Source organism: Bufo bufo, chromosome 9, assembly GCF_905171765.1.
Source record: "Bufo bufo chromosome 9, aBufBuf1.1, whole genome shotgun sequence".
Taxonomy (NCBI): domain Eukaryota; kingdom Metazoa; phylum Chordata; class Amphibia; order Anura; family Bufonidae; genus Bufo; species Bufo bufo.
Genome location: NC_053397.1, coordinates 217,855,673 through 217,881,120, shown reverse-complemented (window position 1 = coordinate 217,881,120; position 25,448 = coordinate 217,855,673). Strand labels below are relative to the sequence as shown.

Here is a 25,448-nt window from a genome sequence, read left to right as displayed (position 1 = left end):
GCTACTTTCCGTCCTGAGATTAGAGCTGAGTGTAGAACTTTCCTGTAAGACTATATCATCTGGCCGCACTCCCATTGCTGATTCTTTTACTTTCAGGTTCTGTTCCCAAAAAAACGATCTATAAAAAGCCATTTCTGACTGTCTTATCGCTGTGTGCGCCGGGCGGGAAGCAGGTGGCGCTCATCACAGAGGACGGGGCTTAGGCCTCGTTCACATTTTCATATCAGCATTACCAACGTGAAAAAAAGCGTCTTTTTTTAATCCGTGAAGGATCCATTGATGGTTCGTGTGTCCGTTTTTTTCCCCCTCTGTGCGTCATCCGTAATCCACAGACGTTGCTCAGCTGAAAATGTAATTTCAAGAGCTTTTTCTATCTATCTTCAGTGAAAAACGGACCCCATCCGTGTTGTGTGCGTGATTTTTTTTTTTTACGGACCCATAGACGCATCACGGACCAAAGTAGTGTGAAAAAATACCGATGTGTGAACAGACACATTCAAATCGATGGGCATGTGTGCTGTCTGTGGAAAATGCGTGAAAAATGGAGGTGTGTGGACGAGGCCTTATGTGTTAACCCCTCTCGACCCACAAAAGCGATTCAAATATTATTTATATAGCGCCGACATATTCCGCAGTGCTGTAGTCAGTCACGGTCATTGCTTCATGTTTAAATTGCAGATGGCTCAATACAACGCAGCAACGTGATAAGAAGGACCCCGCCCCCGCTCTGCACCCCCGCACCCAGGTTTGTAATATCTTCTCATTGGTTATTATGAATTGCACGACCCAGGTCACTTATCTCGGTGACATCGTTTTCAGTTTTTTGCACAATGTTTCAGTTTTTCTACTGTGCTCTTGACTGGAGATCGTCAGCAAGCTGCTGTTGACGGACCTGATTTTCTTATATTGTGCTTGTTTCAGCATTTAATTTCATCCTGTAGTAAAAGGACTGGGAGAGATTGGCGCATAAGCACCTTTATACCCCCCGTCAGTGAGCAACGCTATAATATTACCATTACAGATAGCGTAAGGTGGGCAGAAGATGCCCCGTTTATTGTCACGTGATGCATAGGCGACACCGCTGCGGTCAGGCATTGGCTGCAGCGGCCACATGACCCACGTTATTAATACAGGGAGACCCGGGAGCTGTGGCAGAGCCAGGGGAGCGAAGGAGTCGGAACCCAGCATCGGGGATCAGATTCCCACTGCGGGGGCTGGTCACAGCAGAAATGATCCTCAGGGGTTTACAGCCCCTTTAAGAATGAAAGCAAATGCAGTCTTTACAATAGGGTCTGTCAAATGCTATAAGGGGACGGTCACACGGGGGTGGGGGGAATTTTGGTGATTCTGAGGTCAAAAGGTGGAATTTCTGTGAATTTGTCACAGATTTGCAGCAGATTTTACTGCATTGCAAATAGTCATATCCACATAATGAAATACTGCAACTTAACATGCAGGAAATTTAAAATCCGCACCGCAGGTCAATTTACACTGCCACATTTTTTGCAGCATGTGGATACTTGGTACTTTAGAAGGTAGTGAATCTGCTCCAACAAATCTGCAGCGTCTCCGTCCAGTGTGGATCTAGGCAGAACATCCCCGGCATATTACAGTAGCAGTAAGGTAAATCTCATCCAAATAATACAGAACAATCCACCCCGGAAAGTGACCTGTGGTGCAACACATAGGGTGAAATCACAGTGCACCCTAAACAGAGCCTAACACCCTGCACCCATAAAGAGAGCCTGCCACAGTCCACCCATAAGAGAGCCTGCCACGGTTCACCCATAAGAGAGCCTGCCACGGTGCACCCATAAGAGAGCCTGCCACGGTGCACCCATAAGAGAGCCTGCCACGGTGCACCCATAAGAGAGCCTGCCACGGTGCACCCATAAGAGAGCCTGCCACGGTGCACCCATAAGAGAGCCTGCCACGGTGCACCCGTAAGAGAGCCTGCCACGGTGCACCCGTAAGAGAGCCTGCCACGGTGCACCCGTAAGAGAGCCTGCCACGGTGCACCCATAAGAGAGCCTGCCACGGTGCACCCATAAGAGAGCCTGCCACGGTGCACCCATAAGAGAGCCTGCCACGGTGCACCCATAAGAGAGCCTGCCACGGTGCACCCATAAGAGAGCCTGCCACGGTGCACCCATAAGAGAGCCTGCCACGGTGCACCCATAGCCTTTACATGGGGATCAGGAGGTCCCCTTTATGTCCAGATATTTGGCAGTAATACGCAGCCTGTGAATGTGGCCATGTATTCTGCAGTGGCAGGAATCATTTTCTTGGTTTACAGGAAATCCCCAGTCTGAATTCTTCTATTGAATATATCCTCACAGAGCGCAGTGTCTCCTGGTCCAGAAGCTGCGCGCCTCCGCCCCAGAGCATGCACTCTCCAAACAAACCAAACCCTGTCTGCAGTGTGCCCTGCACAGTCCTGACCACCAGCTCTCTGACACTGCCCCCTGGTGGCTGTGCCCCAGCATTGCAAGTCTGCACATACTGCACCAAGATGAGGTGCTATAAACATGTCAATCTAATTTTAATAGAGGGAAATATGATTTTCTGATTCGATTCACACTCTAAGGCCTCATGCACACGACCGTTGTGTGCACCCGTGGCCGTTGTGCCGTTTTCCGTTTTTTTTCGCGGACCCATAGACTTTCAATGGGTCCGTGGAAAAATCGGAAAATGCACCGTTTTGCAGCCGCATCCGTGATCCGTGTTTCCTGGCCGTGAAAAAAATATGACCTGTCCTATTTTTTTCACGGCCAACGGTTCACGGACCCATTCAAGTCAATGGGTCCGTGAAAGAACACGGATGCACACAAGATTGGCATCCGTGTCCGTGATCCGTGGCCGTAGGTTAGTTTTTATACAGACGGATCCGAAGATCCGTCTGCATAAAGCTTTTTCAAAGCTGAGTTTTCACTTCGTGAAAACTCAGAACCGACAGTATATTCTAACACAGAAGCGTTCCCATGGTGATGGGGACGCTTCTAGTTAGAATACACTACAAACTGTGTACAAGACTGCCCCCTGCTGCCTGGCAGCACCCGATCTCTTACAGGGGGCCGTGATCAGCACAATTAACCCCTTCAGGTGCGGCACCTGAAAGGGTTAATTGTACTATCATATCCCCCTGTAAGAGATCAGGGCTGCCAGGCAGCAGGGGGCAGCCCCCCCCCCCCCCTCCCCAGTTTGAATATCATTGGTGGCCAGTGCGGCCCCCCCCCCCCTCCCTCTATTGTAATAATTCGTTGGTGGCACAGTGTGCGCCCCCCCCCCCTTCCTCCCTCTATTGTAATAAATCGTTGGTGGCACAGTGTGCGCCCCCCATTGCCCCCCCCCCTCTATAGCATTAACAACGTTGGTGGCCAGTGGGCAGCCTCCCATCTCCCCCCCCCTCCCCCCCATCATCATTGGTGGCAGCGGAGTTCCGATCGGAGTCCCAGTTTAATCGCTGGGGCTCCGATCGGTAACCATGGCAACCAGGACGCTACTACAGTCCTCGTTGCCATGGTTACTTAGCAATAGTACAATAGTAGAAGATTAATACTTACCTGCTGCTGCGATGTTCGTGTCCGGCCGGGAGCTCCACCTACTGGTAAGTGACAGCCTCAGGTCTGTGCGGCGCATTGCTAAATGAACCGTCACTTACCAGTAGGAGGAGCTCCCGGCCGGACACGAACATGACAGCTCCCAGGTAAGTATGAATCTTGTACTATTGCTAGTAACCCGCTGCCACCAATGATCGGGGGGGGGGGGGGGGGCGCAAGATGGGAGGCCGCACACTGGCCACCAATGTTGTTAATGCTATAGAGGGAGGGGGGCCAATGATTGCCACCAACAATTTATTACAATAGAGGGAGGAAGGGGGGGGGGGGGGGCGCACACTGTGCCACCAACGAATTATTACAATAGAGGGAGGAAGGGGGGGGGAGGCGGGGGGGGGGGGCACACTGTGCCACCAACGAATTATTACAATAGAGGGAGGAAGGGGGGGCGCACACTGTGCCACCAACGATTTATTACAATGGAGGAAGGGGGGGGGGGCCGCACTGGCCACCAATGATATTCAAACTGGGGAGGGGGGGGGGGGTCTGCCCCCTGCTGCCTGGCAGCCCTGATCTCTTACAGGGGGATATGATAGTACAATTAACCCCTTCAGGTGCAGCACCTGAGGGGTTAATTGTGCTGATCACGGCCCCCTGTAAGAGATCGGATGGCAGTCATGTACACAGTTTGTAGTATATTCTAACTAGAAGCGTCCCCATCACCATGGGAACGCCTCTGTGTTAGAATATACTGTCGGAAATGAGGTTTCACGATCTAACTCATATCCGACAGTATATTCTAACATAGAGGCATTCCCATGGTGATGGGGACGCTTCAAGTTAAAATATACCATCGGATTGGAGAAAACTCCGATCTGATGGTATAAAAGGGACTCCGGACTTTACATTGAAAGTCAATGGGGACGGATCCGTTTGAAATGGCACCATATTGTGTCAACGTCAAACGGATCCGTCCCCATTGACTTGCATTGTAATTCAGGACGGATCCGTTTGGCTCCGCACGGCCAGGCGGACACCAAAATGACTTTTTTTTCATGTCCGTGGATCCGCCAAAAATCAAGGAAGACCCACGGACGAAAAAACGGTCACGGATCACGGACCTACGGACCCTGTTTTTGCGGACCGTGAAAAAAAACGTTCGTGTGCATGAGGCCTAAAATTAATAATAATACATTTTTTTCTCTTTATTGCAAATTTGGGGTCGCATCTTATTTCCAGTGAGCGCAGACTGAAGGGGGACAAAGCTGTTATTCATTATGGGCAATGAACAGGCCATGTTTAGACATTTGATCTCCCAATTTCAATATATATTTATTATAAAACACAGATATATAAGCCAAAATAAAGCAAAGATCCACTGAAACTTGAGAATTCGCAAAACACTGAGAATCAGGGCTCTAGGAAACTGAGATGTAAGCAGGTATTTGCACAAAAAAGAAAAGTTGCGTACATGCGTGCAGACATGTTTTCTGTCCCACCCAACAAGGGAGCGCAGTTTAGAGGAAATGGGCCTGATTTCAATGCATACATAAGTGTTACATATGTCAGTCCTCGGAGGGAATTTATCATGAGGGTAATAGTTAAAGTCAGTTCTCCTTCAATCTGCGTTGGCGTACTTGACTTGGCACCAAATTTAGCAAATGACACATATTGGGCTTCATAAAGGGGTCCTTTAATAAATTACCCCCATCCAGGGGCGTAGCTATAGTAGAAGCAGGGGGAGCGGCTGCTTTGGGGCCCTGACCCAGAAGGGGCCCATTCAGGAGGAGGAGGACTAAAGGATTTGGTCAGGGCCCCCTCAACAGTATCACACAATGAAATGATATACAGTGACAGTATAGACAGTGTAGAAAACGGATGGAACAGCGGCCGGGCCTGGTCTGAGAGAGCGATCTTTACTGGCCACAGGAATGGGGGCGACATGAAAGGAAGGGGTTGCGAAAAAATTACTGGGGGAGGGGGGCCCATTCAGAAATTTGCTGTGGGGCGCAGTCATTTCTAGCTAAGCCACTGCCCCCATCGTTTGGTAAATTTGATTAATCTTTAAATCTAACACTTTTGTGAAATGCTTCCCCCGTTTTCCCGCACCCCCTTCCACACTGGAGTTAGTTTTTAACTTTTTTTCCAACTTTTTAAAACTTGCAATGATAAATCTGGAGCGCAGCTGATGAACAGAGCTGGTGAGTTAGGCCTCTTGCACACGACCGTATGGCTTTTTCAGTGTTTTGCGGTGCGCAAAAAACAAATCCGCAAAAAATACGGATGACATCCGTGTGCATTCCGTTTTTTGCTGAACAGAATATCTGGCCCCTAATAGAACAGTACTATCCTTGTCCGTTATGCGGACAATAATAGGACATGTTCTATCTTTGAATGGAACGGGAAAACGGAAACGGAAAAAAAAACTTTTGTGTGCATGCGGCCTTAACCCCAAATGTCGCAAAATGCTATTTTTTGCCAGAATTCCTGCCTGCAGGGTTTGATACATTCCCAGCTTAGTACAAAGGCCTCTTAATAAATTTGGCGCATCACTCGTCAGTCCGTGCATCATAAATTTAAATCTATGCCAGCTATGAATTGGCACGGGGAAGTGAGATGCCCACCAAATCTGAGCTCTCATCAGAAAGCCTAGATTATTATGGAATGAAAAATGCTGAACTAGGTTTATTAGTAAATCAGATATTTGCAGTCAAAGGCATAACTACTGTATAGCCATAGTAACATAGTAAATATAGGGCCCAGAGGTTTGGGGGGCCCAATCAGGTGCAAGAACATTGAACCTTTTTGTGAGGAATAGTAATACGCCAACTTTTTGCTATATTATGTGTTTTTAATAAATGGTGCCTATGATTTTTGCTACTTATAATGCTGTTTTAGTATTCTTACACTAGGCGGTGGGGCATCCCATCTTATTATGCAGTGAATTATAGTTACGCTCCAGCAACAGCCACACAATAAACAATGTAACAGGATGTCCATACAAATATGAAAGCATATTGGTGTTTTTACAGTTTTAATAAAATAATTATAAATGGTGCTTTCCACAAAAAAAGATTTCCAATTTCCTATCACTCTTATTGCATTAAGTTTTGATCCATTTGTGTTTACTGTAATACTTATTTCAGGAAGATAAAATCTGTCTCCTTTGAGAATTACCACAAGACGTGGAGTGAAATTGCCACATCAAAGACAGTCCAGAGTGTAAAGCATAAAAGTAAGCTACAAGGAATACTTCAGAGAAAACATTGTCATAAAACTACTATAATACTACTTACTATGTACAAGAATATAACTACTATAATACTGCTCCTATGTACAAGAATATAACTACTATAATACTGCTCCTATGTACAAGAATATAACTACTATAATACTGCCTCCTATGTACAAGAATATGACTACTATAATACTGCTCCTATGTACAAGAGTATAACTACTATAATACTGCTCCTATGTACAAGAATATAACTACTATAAAACTGCCTCCTATGTACAAGAATATAACTACTATAATACTGCCTCCTATGTACAAGAATATGACTACTATAATACTGCTCCTATGTACAAGAATATAACTACTATAATACTGCTCCTATGTACAAGAATATAACTACTATAATACTGCTCCTATGTACAAGAATATAACTACTATAATACTGCCTCCTATGTACAAGAATATAACTACTATAATACTGCTTCTTATGTACAAGAATATAACTACTATAATACAGCTCCTCTGTACAGGAATATAACTACTATAATACTGCTCCTATGTACAAGAATATAACTACTATAATACTGCTCCTATGTACAAGAATATAACTACTATAATACTGCCTCCTATGTACAAGAATATAACTACTGTAATACTGCTCCTATGTACAAGAATATAACTACTATAATACTGCTTCTTATGTACAAGAATATAACTACTATAATACTGCCTCCTATGTACAAGAATATAGCTACTGTAATACTGCTCCTATGTACAATAATATAACTACTATAATACTGCTCCTATGTACAAGAATATAACTACTATAATACTGCTTCTTATGTACAAGAATATAACTACTATAATACAGCTCCTATGTACAAGAATATAACTACTATAATACTGCCGACTATGTACAAGAATATAACTACTATAATACAGCTCTTATGTACAAGAATATAACTACTATAATACTGCTCCTATGTACAAGAATATAACTACTATAATACTGCCTCCTATGTACAAGAATATAACTACTATAATACTGCTTCTTATGTACAAGAATATAACTACTATAATACAGCTCCTCTGTACAGGAATATAACTACTATAATACTGCTCCTATGTACAAGAATATAACTACTATAATACTGCTCCTATGTACAAGAATATAACTACTATAATACTGCCTCCTATGTACAAGAATATAACTACTGTAATACTGCTCCTATGTACAAGAATATAACTACTATAATACTGCTTCTTATGTACAAGAATATAACTACTATAATACTGCCTCCTATGTACAAGAATATAGCTACTGTAATACTGCTCCTATGTACAATAATATAACTACTATAATACTGCTCCTATGTACAAGAATATAACTACTATAATACTGCTTCTTATGTACAAGAATATAACTACTATAATACAGCTCCTATGTACAAGAATGTAACTACTATAATACTGCCGACTATGTACAAGAATATAACTACTATAATACAGCTCTTATGTACAAGAATATAACTACTACAATACTGCTCCTATGTACAAGAATATAACTACTATAATGCTGCCTCCTATGTACAAGAATATAACTACAATAATACTGCTCCAATGTACAAAAATATAACTACTATAATAGTGCTCCTATGTACAAGAATATAACTACTATAATACTGCTCCTATGTACAAGAATATAACTACTACAAAACTGCCTCCTATGTACAAGAATATAACTACTATAATACTGCTCCTATGTACAAGAATATAACTATTATAATACTGCCTCCTATGTACAAGAATATAACTACTATAATACTGCTCCTATGTACAAGAATATAACTACTATAATACTACTCCTATGTACAAGAATATAACCACTATAATACTGCTCCTATGTACAAGAATATAACTACTATAATACTGCCTCCTATGTACAAGAATATAACTACTATAATACTGCTCCTATGTACAAGAATATAACTACTATAATACTGCCTCCTATGTACAAGAATATAACTACTATAATACTGCTCCTATGTACAAGAATATAACTACTATAATACTGCTCCTATGTACAAGAAAATAACTACTATAATACTGCTCCTATGTACAAGAATATAACTATTATAATACTGCCTCCTATGTACAAGAATATAACTACTATAAAACTGCCTCCTATGTACAAGAATATAACTACTATAATACTGCTCCTATGTACAAGAATATAACTATTAGAATACTGCTCCTATGTACAAGAATATAACTACTATAATACTGCTCCTATGAACAAGAATATAACTACTATAATACTGCTCCTATGTACAAGAATATAACTACTATAATACTGCCTTCTATGTACAAGAATATAACTACTATAATACTGCTCCTATGTACAAGAATATAACTACTATAATACTGCTCCTATGTACAAGAATATAACTACTATAATACTGCCTCCTATGTACAAGAATATAACTACTATAATACTGCTTCTTATGTACAAGAATATAACTACTATAATACAGCTCCTCTGTACAGGAATATAACTACTATAATACTGCTCCTATGTACAAGAATATAACTACTATAATACTGCCTCCTATGTACAAGAATATAACTACTATAATACTGCTCCTATGTACAAGAATATAACTACTATAATACTGCTCCTATGTACAAGAATATAACTACTATAATACTGCTCCTATGTACAAGAATATAACTACTATAATACTGCCTCCTATGTACAAGAATATAACTACTGTAATACTGCTTCTTATGTACAAGAATATAACTACTATAATACTGCCTCCTATGTACAAGAATATAACTACTGTAATACTGCTCCTATGTACAATAATATAACTACTATAATACTGCTCCTATGTACAAGAATATAACTACTATAATACTGCTTCTTATGTACAAGAATATAACTACTATAATACAGCTCCTATGTACAAGAATATAACTACTATAATACTGCCGACTATGTACAAAAATATAACTACTATAATACTGCTCCTATGTACAAGAATATAACTACTATAATACTGCTCCTATGTACAGGAATATAACTACTATAATACTGCTCCTATGTACAAGAATATAACTACTATAATACTGCTCCTATGTACAAGAATATAAATACTATAATACTGCTCCTATGTACAGGAATATAGATACTATAATACTGCTCCTATGTGCAAGAATATAACTACTATAATACAATTCCTATGTACAAGAATATAAATATTATAATACTGCTGTCACGCCTTGCTCTGTGAATGTGCGGAGGTCTGTCAGACTGGCTGCAGATGTCTGACTTCTTTGTTTGTTTTGATTGGGGTTTGAGCTGGATCCACCTTCCCTCAGGTGTACTGGGTTTCATTGTTAGTGAGGCTTTTTATCCCTCCTTCCCCCAGTTGCCTGTGCGGGTTATAGTTCTTTCCTGGGAGCTCTTGATTTGTGGTGGATCGTCTGCTCCAGCTCTTCTCAAGATAAGTCCTCTCCTTCATTTCCCTTTGTGTGTTTTATCTAGGCCTCTAGGAAGACGCTTGCTTCCTCCTCGTTTGAAGAAGCAGGTTGCCTCTTCCCTTTTCCCTACCCAGGGTGTTTAGGTTTAGGCACAAGGGCATGTGCATATCCAAGGGTATGCACATGGGCACAGTAGTTTAGGGAAAGCTTTTAGGGATCGCTAGGAGGTGACCCTTTTCTCCCTAGCTTTTGGGCCTAGTCGTTTGTTCTGTTTGTTTTCCCGTGTTTGGTGATTTCCCTGCTTACCTACCTGTCGTGATAGCTGCCTCCTATGCACAGGAATATAACTTTATTTTCAGTATTTGTGGTATGGATTCCTGGATTTTCTGATCTCACTTCTTTATAACAGAATCAAGAACATCAACTAAAGAATTGGAAGAGATGAGGAATGGAAATAAAGTGTAAGTACGGGGTGTTATAAAGCAGATGTCCAGGTCCCTGCAGCCCATGTGATATTCTACAGGAATAGATGATGTATTTTGTATTTGCAGATACAGCATCTTTATTCATGGACTTCTTAGTGACCGGACGAGCAGAGCGGAGCTTGCTGGGGGATGTACGCTGTGCAGATTGACAGGTATGAGGTGTCCGGTGCTGGATACACGGTATGGCTGTATTATTGGGGGTCCTAAGTACAGGATAAGATTGTCTCTTCAATATGTACAATTATTAAAGAACTGAACTGAATGGTGTTCATTTTGTTCTTTGTAAGAGAGATTTTCTGCTGATACTTTCCAGCAATGATCCTCCATATCATAGTAACATAGATTGTTAAGCTGAAAAAAGCCCTCCTTCCATCCAGTTCAGTCTGTTATCCTGCATGCTGATCCAGAGGAAGGGGGAAAAAAGGGAGGTAGAAGGCAATTTTCCTGATTTAAGGGGGAAAAAATGATTTCCCTACTCCAATCAGGCATCAGAATAACTCCCCTGATCAACGACCCCTCTCTAGTAAATATAACCTGTAATATTATTACACTCCAGAAATACATCCATATTTATACATAGTTATTAGATCTCTCCTTAGTTATTTTCATTGTGGTACTCCAAGATAACATCTCTGTCACGGGGTAGCGTCACGGGTATAAAGATAGAGGGGAGGTGCACCCCCTGAGCTGCGACCCGGTCCCCCGACCCTGCCTACTTGCACCACCCGCCCTAGGTGACGGGGCGCAACTGGGCGACAGTCCCTGACCTGAGTAAGTGCAAGCAGAGAGATATAGACAGCAGGGAAGCGGGGAAGCGGACAGCCAATGAGAGGTAGCACTCGAACGGACAGAGAGGTGGACCAAGCAAGGTACCACCAAAAACGGAAGGGCGAGGCGGGTCAACTAGCCGGGGTCAGTCCAGGAGGTCACGTCAGTACGAGAGAGGAGACAGAGACAGATCCGGGAGGTCACGTCAGTACAAGAGAAGAGGCAAAGACAAAATCCAAAAGCAAGCCGAGGTCAGGTAGCGTCAAGGTTCAGGGAGCAGGCAGAAGAGGTGTCAGGAAGCAGATCAAGGGTCAAATCCAAAGGTAAGCTTAATAACAATAATAATACACAGCCTAAGAAACCAAAATCACAGGCAACCTGTAGCCAGCAGGTTGCCTATATTTATAGTGGGAAGAGAGGGTCATGTGACGTGGCCAGCGTCACATGACCGACAGACAGACAAGTCGAGCACCGAGTGATCAGCTCGGCGCTCAAGGCAGACCTAGGAGCAGGGAGCCTCCCAGCTAGCAAAAGCCGCCCTGGGAACGAGGCCGAACACAGATCCTCGCTCCCGAAGCTAAGCAGCAGGTCTGTGGCTGATGGGAGACCGAGTGTGCCTTTGGCGCCCCGTTACAATCTCTTAGAAAACCTTCAAACAGTTTACCCAAAACAGATGTTAAACTTACCGGCCTATAGTTTCTGGGCTCTGTTTTTAGACCCTTTTTGAATATTGGCACCACATTTGCCATGCGGCAATCCTGTGAAACACTCCCTGTCAATATGGAGTCCTTAAATATCATAAATAATTGTCTATCTATGACATTACTTAATTCTCTTAGGATACGGTGGTGTATGCCATCTGGTACCGGCGATTTGTCTATTTTAATCTTTTTAAGACGCTGCTGTACTTCTTCCTGGGTCAGACAGGGCACTTTTAATGGGGAATTTAGGCCTCATGCACACGGCCGTTGTTTGGGTCTGCATCCGAGCCGCCGTTTTGGCGGCTCGGATGCGGAACCATTCACTTCAATGGGGCCGCAAAAGATGCGCATGTCCGCATCCGTTGCTCCGTTCCGCGGCCCCCGCTAAAAAAATATAACATGTTCTATTCTTGTCCGTGCTTTGCGGACAAGAATAGGCATTTATATTGACGTTCCCCAAATTGCAGAAGGCACACGGGCAGCTTCCGTTTTTTGCAGATCTGCGGTTTGCGGACCGCCAAAAATGGAACGGTCATGTGCATGTAGCCTTACTCTTACATTCTGCATTTCATCTGACAACTTAGTTTCCTCAGTGAATACAATAGAGAAAAAAATATTTAATAGCTTTGCTTTCTCCTCATCACTGTCTGCAACTTCCCCCTCATCACTCTATAAAGGGCCGACACCTTCAGATTTATACTTTTTACCATTTATATAACTGAAGGTCCCTTTAGGGTTAGTTTTACTCTCTTTGCCAATAAATATCTGTCTCTAGTTTGGCTGCTTTTATTTGCTTTATACATATTCTGTTAGTTTTTTTCCTTATAGTTTTTCAGTGCTTCCTTGCTAACCTCCTTTTTTAGTGATTTAAATGCTCTATTTTTGTATTGCTTCCTTTACATTTCTATTTATCCGCATTGGATTTTTTTCTTGTTCCTTACCCTTTTATTCCTATCAATTTGAGGGAAATTAGATTGTAAGATTATTTGGGGACAAGAACTGACTCAGAGCAAGAAAATGCTACAAAACAGGCAACGGGAAAGAAAATACACTGCTCAGAAAAATAAAGGGAACACAAAAATAACACATCCTAGATCTGAATTAATTAAATATTCTTCTGAAATACTTTGTTCTTTACATAGTTGAATGTGCTGACAACAAAATCACACAAAAATTAAAAATGGAAATCGAATTTTTCAACCCATGGAGGTCTGGATTTGGAGTAACACTCAAAATTAAAGTGGAAAAACACACTACTGGCTGATCCAACTTTGATGTAATGTCCTTAAAACAAGTCAAAATGAGGCTCAGTAGTGTGTGTGGCCTCCACGTGCCTGTATGACCTCCCTACAACGCCTGTGCATGCTCCTGATGAGGTGGCGGACGGTCTCCTGAGGGATCTCCTCCCAGACCTGGACTAAAGCATCTGCCAACTCCTGGACAGTCTGTGGTGCAACGTGACGTTGGTGGATAGAGCGAGACATGATGTCCCAGATGTGCTCAATTGGATTCAGGTCTGGGGAACGGGCGGGCCAGTCCATAGCATCAATGCCTTCGTCTTGCAGGAACTGCTGAAACACTTCAGCCACATGAGGTCTAGCATTGTCTTGCATTAGGAGGAACCCAGGGCAAACCGCACCAGCATATGGTCTCACAAGGGGTCTGAGGATCTCATCTCGGTACCTAATGGCAGTCAGGCTACCTCTGGCGAGCACATGGAGGGCTGTGCGGCTCTCCAAAGAAATGCCACCCCACACCATTACTGACCCAATGCCAAACCGGTCATGCTGGAGGATGTTGCAGGCAGCAGAACGTTCTCCACGGCGTCTCCAGACTCTGTCACGTCTGTCACATGTGCTCAGTGTGAGCCTGCTTTCATCTGTGAAGAGCACAGGGCGCCAGTGGCGAATTTGCCAATCTTGGTGTTCTCTGGCAAATGCCAAACGTCCTGCACGGTGTTGGGCTGTAAGCACAACCCCCACCTGTGGTCGTCGGGCCCTCATGGAGTCTGTTTCTGACCGTTTGAGCAGACACATGCACATTTGTGGCCTGCTGGAGGTCATTTTGCAGGGCTCTGGCAGTGCTCCTCCTGTTCCTCCTTGCACAAAGGTGGAGGTAGCGGTCCTAACGCTGGGTTGTTGCCCTCCTACGGCCTCCTCCACGTCTTCTGATGTACTGGCCTGTCTCCTGGTAGCGCCTTCATGCTCTGGACACTACGCTGACAGACACAGCAAACCTTCTTGCCACAGCTCGCATTGATGTGCCATTCTGGATAAGCTGCACTACCTGAGCCACTTGTGTGGGTTGTAGACTCCGTCTCATGCTACCACTAGAGTGAAAGCACCGCCAGCATTCAAAAGTGACCAAAACATCAGCCAGGAAGCATAGGAACTGAGAAGTGGTCTGTGATTACCACCTGCAGAACCACTTCTTTATTGGGGGTGTCTTGATAATTGCCTATAATTTCCACCTGTTGTCTATCCCATTTTCACAACAGCATGTGAAATTGATTGTCACTCAGTGTTGCTTCCTAAGTGGACAGTTTGATTTCACAGAAGTGTGATTGACTTGGAGTTACATTGTGTTGTTTAAGTGTTCCCTTTATTTTTTTGGGCAGTGTATATAACATGTATACTTTATAAATGTTACACTATATCTATGTACATGTAATACTCATCAATGACCACTGGAGGGCAGAGGTGAATTTCATATGCAATAGTCATATAGTTTTGCTTAGATTGAGATTCACATCTGGCAAATTTATAATAATTAAATTTTAATTTCTATTAATTTATTTATTTAACATTATTACATCTGCAAAACTGGCACAAACTGTACAGGACTTTCTGTAAAAAAAAAGTTCTATGGGGGGAGATGGTTTGTTAACTCCACCTATATTATGCACAAGGCCTCAGGAAGCTCAGCTATGAGGAGCTGTTTGCCGTGGTCTCATGCTGTAGAGCTGCTTTAGCTGCCCCTCTGCTGCCGATGTTATGGGGGGACAGTGGGGTCCCTGGGGTGTACTCTTCCTTATATATATTTTATTTCTTGTCCTTAGAGGGTCACATTTTGGCATCCATTGTAGATATGAAAGCTGATGCTGAGAGTAGTTTTCAGAAGAGGCATCACACAGACAACACGCTGGCGTCATCAGCCCGGGAGGCAGAACCACTGGAGGACGAAGTGGACAATTTGGTGGCCTGGACAAATACCCTCAGCGCTGAGCTACTGGAAGACTGATTGATGGGCGGTTCCATCCTTAAAAGTATTAACCCCCAATCCCTCATACATTGCCCAGTTAGGGGGATAGAACTAAGTAGGGGATATATTTAATAACCAGTTGCTGACTGTTTTCCATAGGAAGCAGCAGAACTGTGAGTGCAGCTCCGGAGTATAATAAAGAAAGTTGAGTATCTATGTCATGTCCTGCTCCATATGAATAGCACTGATGCCTTGCAGACCTGAAGTTCTGGGTTCAAATCGAACCAAGGGCAACATCTTCATGAAATTTGTATGTTCTCCCCATGAAGTTAGATTGCTCCAGTGGGGACAGGGACCGATTTTAGGGACGTTAATGTCTGTACAGCTCTGCAGAATATGTAAGCGCTATATAACTAAATAAAACCTGCTGCAGATCATCAACACAATGTTCATTTGTATGATTCCAACCTCCATGGGTCACACATTTTATTTCAAGACACGGAGGCTCCTATTGCATAAATCTCTCTTTACTGACAACCGAAACTTAGCATATCACCATGGCACCTGGCCCTCCCCTCCTGAGCCCCTATAAAGTGTTCATGGGCCAGTAGCACCTCCTCTTTCTTTGCTGCTGCCACAGATAAGTGCATCTTTCTTCTGTTCAGCAGGTTTGCTGGTGTCTAGTATTGTTAATTGTTCCTCATTTGAGATTTCGTCACAGTGCTTGTTCTTTTCCATACGGAATATATTCTTAGATTCTTACTCTTATTCATATCGTTTAGTGCCATATTTTTCCTGTGTGTACATATATCTATTTATTGTATTCCACCTTTTCTCTGTCTGGTCTGGTTTCGTCTCCGTTCACCCTTCCCCGCTTACCGTCACTTTCTCTGCACCGCTCCGCTGTTGTGTCCTTGCCCCTCCGACCCTCTCGCTCCGGCCCTCCTCCTTTGGCTGTTCCGCTACCCGCATTACATCGCGGCAGAGTTCTCGCAAGATCTCGGCCGCTCGCGCGTTTTCAGTCGGCCATCTTTCCAGGTAGTCTCCGGACTCCCCGCCTTCTTCTTCTCCTCAATTTTGCACGTTTTTCTGCGCTCTGATATCGGCTCTGATGAGGAGGCCGGGTTTGAGGACCTAGAGGCATATGATGAGTCCCCGTCAGGGTCACCTTCACAGCTCCCTACTATCATCCCTTCAGCTCCCTCAGCGGGAACATTTGGCCCCGGCCCTACCCCTGCCACTGCCGTCTCCTAAAGGGATTCTGTCACCAGGTTTCACCCCTGTCAGCTAAACATATGCTGATGTTCAGGGCCTCATCAGGATTCCTAATGTGGGCTTCTAACTGTGATCCGTAGCCTTATTTTGCTAAAAAACAGCTTTTACTAACCTGTCACTCAAAGAAATAAGGTGCCCAAGGGGATGTCAAGGGATGCAAGGTGCCCGCCGCACCCACCGCCGATCGTGCCTAGCGCCGCCTTTCCAGACTTCTGCACCGCCTCCTAATCCTCTGTGCCGCCTCTCGCTCTCCCTCCATCCCCCCTCCTCCTGCTGTAAGATCTCGCGCCTGCGCACAGGGCTCTGCCTGATGTGCCCGTGCGGACTTCTCGATTTGGCTTTTTGAAGCAAAGTGCGCATGCGCCAGCACTTCGCTCAACCCAGGTATGACCTGCACTCTGGCGCCAGCCTCTCAGAGCCCTGTGCGCACGCACGATATCTTACAGCAGGAGGAGGGGCGAGGGGGGATGGAGGGAGAGCGAGAGGCGGCACAGAGGATTAGGAAGCGGTGCAGAAGTCTGGAAAGGAAGGGAGATTGGATGGTAAAACTCGACCTCAGGGACGCGTACCTCACCGTTTGGTTGCAGAGTCTTCCAGAGATCTTCTTTGTTTTCCGTGGAACAACGAGATTTGGCGCTTCACCTGCCTACCATTCGGCCTTTCCTCAGCCCCATGGTGCTTTTCCAAGCTCATGCGCCTGGCAATGGCTTGGCTCCACAGCCGAGGGATTCGATTAGTATACCTGGACGACATCCTCCTGTTGGCCCAGGAACCCACAACCCTTCTCTGTCACTTGGATTCTACTACAGTCCTCCTGTCTCGTCTGGGGTTCCTCATCAATTTTGAGAAATCGATTCTGATTCCCTCCCAGACTATGGAGTTCCTCGGGTTCTCGGTGGAATCCACGGCAGAGACTCTCAGCCTTCCGATGTCGAAGATTCGTGCGATCGCAAGGAACTGCGCAGAACTCTAGCCATGCCTCAGTTCTCCTTGAGACATCTGTCCCGGATCATCGGTCTTCTCTCCTCATCCGTTCAAGCGGTCCTCCCGGGCTCCTCTCCACTACCGGTCCCTACAACGCCTGAAGACTGCCCATCTTCAGGCGGGGGCCTCTTATGCGGATTTGATCTTTTTGGACCCAGAGACCAGAGACGAGCTCCAGTGGTGGATCCACAACCTCGAAGTTTGTAACGGGAAGGCTATTTGTGGTCCACAACCGGATTTCACGGTGGATTCGGACGCCAGCCTCCTCGGCTGGGGAGCACATTGCGGTGGAGTATCCACCGGCGGCCATTGGTCGGAGGACGAGACCTCTCTCCATATCAACGCGCTGAAACTTCTTGCAGGCTCTTTTGCCATTTGCAGTTTCACGAAGGGCATTGCCAGAGCTTGCATCAGATTACGTATGGACAATGTCTCCGCGGTCCGTTACGTAAACGCCATGGGCGGAACTCGCTCGGCCATGCTCTCTCATTTGGCCAAGGAGTACTGGTCCTTCTGCCTTCACCAGAATATCACGGTGGTTGTGGAGTATCTTCCCGGCCTACACAACGTTCAGGCGGATTGGTGCTCTCGATATCTCAAGGATGGCAGCGACTGGAAATTGGACGCTCAGGTATTCTCCAGCATTTCATCACTCTGGGGTCCATTTTCTATCGACCTCTCTGCTTCCCATCTGAACGCGCAACTTCCCCGTTTCTTCAGTTGGTGCCCGGACCCAGACGCAGAAGCGGTAGACGCTTTCCTTCAGGATTGGTCCGGTCTTCTGCATTATGCCTTTCCCCCCTTCTCCATGATTCCTTGAGTCCTCAATCAAGTGCGCTATCAATTGGCGGACCTCGTCCTCATCGTCCCCTTTTGGAGTTCCCAGTCGTGGTTCCCTCAACTTCTGGAATTACTTATCCTTCCTCCCTTACTTCTTCCATCGTTCCCTTTTCTCCTCCTCGACTCAGGAGGTCTTCAGCATCCACTTCTCGCGGACGCCTCCCTGCGTCTGCTGACCTGCAGAATATCAGGTTTGCCGGAGCCTGCTATGAGTTTTCGGAGGCAACTCAAAGACTTCTGGAGAATTCATGGGCTCCCATCACGAGACGAGCCTATAGAGCAGATATAGATTTGGATAGAACCGGCACTCAAAACAATTGGAATTGAGCCTATAGAGCAGCCTGGAGATCTTGGGCTAGCTGGAGCTTGGCACGAAGTGTGGATCCCGTTTCAGCCCCTGTAACGGACATTCTCCAATTCCTCACATCCTTGTTTGAGGAGGGAAAAGCATATCGTACCATCAACCTCTTCAGATCCGCTATTTCGTCACTCCACCAGGGTTTTGAGGGTGGCCCGGCGGGCCAACACCCATTGGTTTGCCGCTTGCTTAAGGGCGCTAGGTTATCCCATCCTCCCAGGCCTCGATTTTCTTCTTCGTGGGACGTCTCTTTGGTCTTATCCTTTTTCTCCTCTTGGCCTTCCAATTCTGAACTTTCCCTTCGTCAGTTATCTGCTAAACTCGTCACTCTATTCTGTCTCATATCTTGTAAGAGAGTGTCTGACGTTCGAGCTCTGGACTATGACGCCAGATCCTTCTCTCCCGAGGGTGTTATCCTTAATATCACTCGTCGGACCAAGACGCAAATCCGTTCCGTCTTGTATCCCAGTTTCCCAACAGTTTCGGCTCTTTGTCCGGTGGCTTGTCTCCGTGAGTATGAAGTGAGAACTTTTCTGGATCGCTCTCCCGACTCTCCAGTTATTTTTTTCCTTCCGTCGACCTTTCGCTCCGGTCACTTCCACCACGCTGGCGCGCTGAGTCAAATGGATCATGTCCCTAGCAGGAGTGGACACTGCTAGGGACAAGATTGTTCCGTCTTTACCGCCCACTCTTCGCGGAGCGATTCATCCACTTCTATACTTGTGGCCGGCGCTCGTTTGGAGGACATCATGAGGATCTCTGATTGGTCCAGAGTTTCTACGTTTAGAGAGTTTTACTTTCGTCCTCAGCCACACGCTTTTTCCTCTATCGTTTCTCAGCTTTGAACCTGCAATAGGAGCCTCCGTGTCTTGAAATAAAATTGTATGATTTTCCTAGTCTATGACGTAAAGTCATGATTTTATGAAAGACACGGAGGCGAGTATTGCCCACCGCTCTCTTTTTTTCCCCCCCTTGACTTTTTTACTTTAGGTTATCTACCCTATGGGTTTATAAAGTTAAGATTGATGATTGTATTCTTAATCCTGCGTACGTTAATACATTTAGGATTTTTGTGATTGTATTCTGAATCATGCATACTTCTCTACCTCTAGGGGTGTTAACACACTCTTCATGCACTTTATATTTTCGCAGGATGAACATCTAATCTGCTGTACCTGAGTTACGTCCATACGGTTCCCTAGTCTGCTGTATCCAGGGTGCATCCGGACGGTTATTTTTTTTGGTTCCTGTTCCTACGGTTCCATCGGTTTTTCGTTAAGCGGTTTCGGTGTGGCATCCGCCAAGAAAGAGGAGGTGCTACTGGCCCATGAACACTTTATAGGGGCTCAGGAGGGGAGGGCCAGTTGCCATGGTGATATGCTAAATTTCTGTAGATTTTCTTTGCTGCTGTGGTTGTCAGTAAAGAGAGATTTATGCAATCTCCGTGTCTTTCATAAAATCATGACTTTACGTCATAGACTAGGAAAATCATACAATTTTACTTCCCCAAACCTGAGCCAGACCTTTTTAGAAAGAGTGGTCATTCCACATTCTACCACTAGATGGTGACATCAGACTGCAGTCACTGATCATCCCACACAGTCTAGCAATGTGTATTTGGTTGCAGTTTTTTTATTCTGTCTCCACCTCCCCATAGGTTTATATGAGTATACGTGAAGAGTACCCACCTATAATCCAAGTACTTGACCTTACAGCTCAACCTGATATGTTATTTGTCACGTCAAAAAACACTTGATATTTCTGATAAACGTCATCACTGTCTGGTCCTGTCAATCAAAGGGCAGAGGGCGTGGTAAAGCAGAGCCTCTAGGAGTAACGGTAATGCCCCCGTTTGTCCTAAAGGCTCACTTACATATATTAAACCATCATTTTTCTCAGCAATGCGGGCACATATGAACATGGAACCAACACAGATGCCTTCAGCTGCCAAGTGCACATGGAACAGGTCAGCCAGTGTCATAGGTACAAAACTGCTGACAGATGCCCTTTAAGGGGTCTGGGGTCTGAATTAATTTAGGGGTCTGGTCTATGGTCTAATTTTAGGGGTTTGGTCTATGGTCTGAATAAATTTTGGGGTCTGGTCTATGGTCTGAATGAATTTTGGGGTCTGGTCTATGGTCTGAATAAATTTAGGGGTCTGGTCTATAATCTGAATGAATTTTAGGGTCTGGTCTATGGTCTGAATGAATTTAGGGGTCTGGTCTATGGTCTGAATGAATTTTAGGGGTTTGGTCTATGGTCTGAATGAATTTTAGGGGTTTGGTCTATGGTCTAATTTTAGGGGTTTGGTCTATGGTCTGAATAAACTTTGGGGTCTGGTCTATGGTCTGAATGAATTTTGGGGTCTGGTCTATGGTCTGAATAAATTTAGGGGTCTGGTCTATGGTCTGAATAAATTTAGGAGTCTGGTCTATAATCTGAATGAATTTTAGGGTCTGGTCTATGGTCTGAATGAATTTAGGGGTTTGGTCTATTGTCTGAATGAATTTTAGGGTCTGGTCTATGGTCTGAATGAATTTTGGGGTCTGGTCTATAGTCTGAATGAATTTAGGGGTTTGGTCTATGGTCTGATTTAAGGGGTCTGGTCTATGGTCTGAATACATTTAGGGGTCTGGTCTATGGTCTGAATACATTTAGGGGTCCGGTCTATGGTCTGAATAAATTCAGTGGTCTGGTCTATGGTCTGAATTAATTTTGGGGTCCGGTCTATGGTCTGAATGAATTTAGGGGTCTGGTCTATGGTCTGATTTTAGGGTCTGGTCTACGGTCTGAATAAATTTAGGGGTCTGGTCTATGGTCTGAATGAATTTTGGGGTCTGGTCTATGGTCTGAAGGAATTTTGGGGTCTGGTCTATGGTCTGAATAAATTTTGAGGTCTAGTCTATGGTCTGAATAAATTTAGGGGTCTGGTCTATGGTCTGAATGAATTTAGGGGTCTGGTCTATGGTCTTAATGAATTTCATGGGTCTAATCTGGCATCTGTTACATAAAAGTTGAGAAAAGTGAGTCAAATTTTTATATATTGAAGAACAACGTAATGGAGTTAATGGTAAGAGGCACTTTTCACATTGATTTACTGTAATTATATCATCATTGGATGTTGGGGATAGTGTTTTTGACTTTGCCCAGATGTCCATATTCCATAGAAACTGCTCGATCTTCTACTGCAGAGCATTTTAGATGTGTCTATATTTTTTAATGAAAAAATGCAAAGTAATTAAATTACTCTGTTCTGGAAATAAATGTAGAATGAAAAACTCACATCATCTTCCAAGACCGCGGTCACATGACTTCCTTCGCCCAAAAACAGATCTCCACAATTAGGTTCTTATGATCTGGAATGTGTCAGATGTGCTGCCGCTAATTCAATCATCAGAAAATAAAAGCAGAACATTCAGTGTCTTGTGTTATTAGTCAGACAAGCCGCGTTACTATGAGGCTGCGTAGTGGGGCGGATACACGTCTGTGCGGCGGTCATGTGAACTCCACCCTAAGGCTACAATCAAGACGGGGGGAAAACTGCATTTTTGTAAAAGAAAGTCATTAGGGCTATTCACATAGCGCACGGCCGTTTCACCATGAGTGCATTCGTCTTACAGCTGTGCACTATGGGTACACTAGTGAAAAATGGCCTTTTAGGCGTTAACATAAATAAAAAAAATAATCCCTCACCTCATCCACTTGCACATGCAGAGGCAGTCGCTCCTCTCTTAAAGCAGAAGGACCTGGGAGTACATGGTGACATCATCACAGTTGAGCGCAGGTCCTTCAGCATCAAAAGAGAAGCGACTGCCTCTGTGTGTGAAAGTGGATGAGGTGAGTATAATATTTTTCGCCCTATAAGACGCACCCCCCCCCCCCGAAAGTGGGGGGAAATGTTAGTGCGTCTTATGGGGCAAATACTAATGAGTGCTCATTAGTACAGGAGGACCGGGAAGCGGTGAATGCAGCGCTCCCCAAGATCAGTACTCACCTCCTCCTGGTCCTCTGCTGGGTGAGTACATCGGCACTGTGTGACCTCGCGCTGTGCACATGGGATCACAGCACTGCACGCCGCAGGAAGAAGAAGAAGAGCTGGATGACAGGAGGGGCGAAGGTTTCTGGAGCAGAAGAGGTAAGTTGATTTTTTATTTTTTTATTTGCTCTTAGCATGGGGTTCTGATCTGAGGTCTGGGGGTCATTCCCATTGGGGGTCTTATCTGAGGTCTGAATGGAGCGGAGTCTTATTCATATTGGGGTTCTAATCTGAGGTCTGGGGGTCATTAACATTGGGGGTCTGATCTGAGGTGTGAATGGGGGTCATTCACATTGGGGTCTGATCTGAGGTCTTATTAACATTGAGGGTCTGATCTGAGGTTTGAATGAGCGTGGGGGGTTTAATTCATATTGGGGCTCTTATCTGAGGTCTGAATGGGGGTCATTCGCATTGGGGTCTGATCTGAGGTCTTATTAACATTGAGGGTCTGATTCGAGGGCTAATTGGGGGTCTTATTAATATTGCGCTCTGAGCTGAGATCTGATTGGAGTCTTATTAACATTGGGGGTCTGACTGTAGCTCTGATCTGAGGTCTAATGACTTTTATTATTCTCCTCCTTTAAAACCTAGGTGCATCTTATGGGCAGGTGCGTCATATAGGGAGAAAAATGTTAATTAATGTATTCATTTTTTTGCTTAAAAAGAAAAGAAAACAAAACACATTATTACAGCTGAGGACAACTATGGGGGGCATTATGTATACTGCAGGAGTTATTGGGATTTAATAAAAAATAAAAAAATAGCCAAATTAATTATATTTTTATTTATTTTACGAGCTTATATAGCGCTGACATAATCCACAGCGATTTACAGACATCATCATCACCTGGGGCTCACAATCTAAGTTCCCTATCAGTATGTTTTTGGAGTGTGGGAGTAAACTGGAGAACCCGGAGGAAATTTTTAATGGCGGCCAGAGGGCCAGAAAATGGATGCAAAACTGGTTGTAAAATCACCATGAAAAAATAAAAGTGTGCATTTTTAATGGCCATTTTTTTCACTATCGTGTGAATATAGCCTAACTGGTGCAACTTCCCATAATGCAAATCACCAGATCAAGCTGTCTGCACTGACACTGAACAAACACAGGGTATCAGTGACATTTCAGCTTTTACTGAGTGCAGCTCTGGAGTATAATACAGGATGTAACTCACGATCAGTACAGGATAAGTAATGTATGTACACAGTGACTGCACCAGCGGAATAGTGAGTGCAGCTCTGGAGTATAATACAGGATGTAACTCAGGATCAGTACAGGATAAGTAATGTAATGTATGTACACAGTGACTGCACCAGCAGAATAGTGAGTGCAGCTCTGGAGTATATTACAGGATGTAACTCAGGATCAGTACAGGATAAGTAATGTAATGTATGTACACAGTGACTGCAGCAGCAGAATAGTGAGTGCAGCTCTGGAGTATAATACAGGATGTAACTCAGGATCAGTACAGGATAAGTAATGTAATGTATGTACACAGTGACTGCACCAGCAGAATAGTGAGTGCAGCTCTGGAGTATAATACAGGATGTAACTCAGGATTAGTACAGGATAAGTAATGTATGTACACAGTGATTGCACCAGCAGAATAGTGAGTGCAGCTCTGGAGTATAATACAGGATGTAACTCCGGATCAGTACAGGATAGGTAATGTATGTACACAGTGACTGCACCAGCAGAATAGTGAGTGCAGCTCTGGAGTATAATACAGGATGTAACTCAGGATCAGTACAGGATAAGTGATGTATGTACACAGTGACTGCACCAGCAGAATAGTGAGTGCAGCTCTGGAGTATAATACAGGATGTAACTCAGGATCAGTACAGGATAAGTAATGTAGGTACACAGTGACTGCACTAGCAGAATAGTGAGTGCAGCTCTGGAGTATAATACAGGATGTAACTCAGGCTCAGTACAGGATAAGTAATGTAATGTATGTACACAGTGACTGCACCAGCAGAATAGTGAGTGCAGCTCTGGAGTATAATACAGGATGTAACTCACAATCAGTACAGGATAAGTAATGTAATGTATGTACACAGTGACTCCATCAGCAGAATAGTAAGTGCAGCTCTGGAGTATAATACAGGATGTAACTCAGGATCAGTACAGGATAAGTAATGTATGTACACAGTGACTGCACCAGCAGAATAGTGAGTGCAGCTCTGGAGTATAATACAGGATGTAACTCACGATCAGTACAGGATAAGTAATGTAATGTATGTACACAGTGACTGCACAAGCAGAATAGTGAGTGCAGCTCTGTAGTATAAGACGAGATAAAATTGTGCAAATGTAAACCCAAAAAAGTCCTGCACTTATTGACTCTTTATAAACCCATTTCAGGCAAATTGCCAAGAGGACCTGAACAGAGACAATTCTTACAGTACACAGCAGAGGGCGACAATGAGCACAGGGCAAAGCTCCACCCAGGAGAAACAGAAAATGAATAAGGCCTCTTGCACACGACCATATGTCTCGGAGCGGTATACATCATGTGCAC

At 44.4% G+C, this 25,448-nt stretch overlaps 1 protein-coding gene across 1 annotated transcript in view; it reads left to right on the top strand.

The window, feature by feature from the left end:
- The window catches only part of UBE2U (ubiquitin conjugating enzyme E2 U), a 34,117-nt gene extending 18,272 nt beyond the window's left edge, over positions 1 to 15,845 (top strand). The window contains exons 7-11 of the mRNA XM_040408826.1: positions 679 to 745; positions 6,704 to 6,849; positions 10,688 to 10,739; positions 10,830 to 10,915; positions 15,291 to 15,845. Of these exons, the coding sequence (XP_040264760.1) occupies positions 679 to 745; positions 6,704 to 6,849; positions 10,688 to 10,739; positions 10,830 to 10,915; positions 15,291 to 15,472 (533 nt within the window). The 3' untranslated portion in view covers positions 15,473 to 15,845. The remainder of the gene's footprint in view (positions 1 to 678; positions 746 to 6,703; positions 6,850 to 10,687; positions 10,740 to 10,829; positions 10,916 to 15,290) is intronic.
- Positions 15,846 to 25,448: the final 9,603 nt, after the last annotated feature.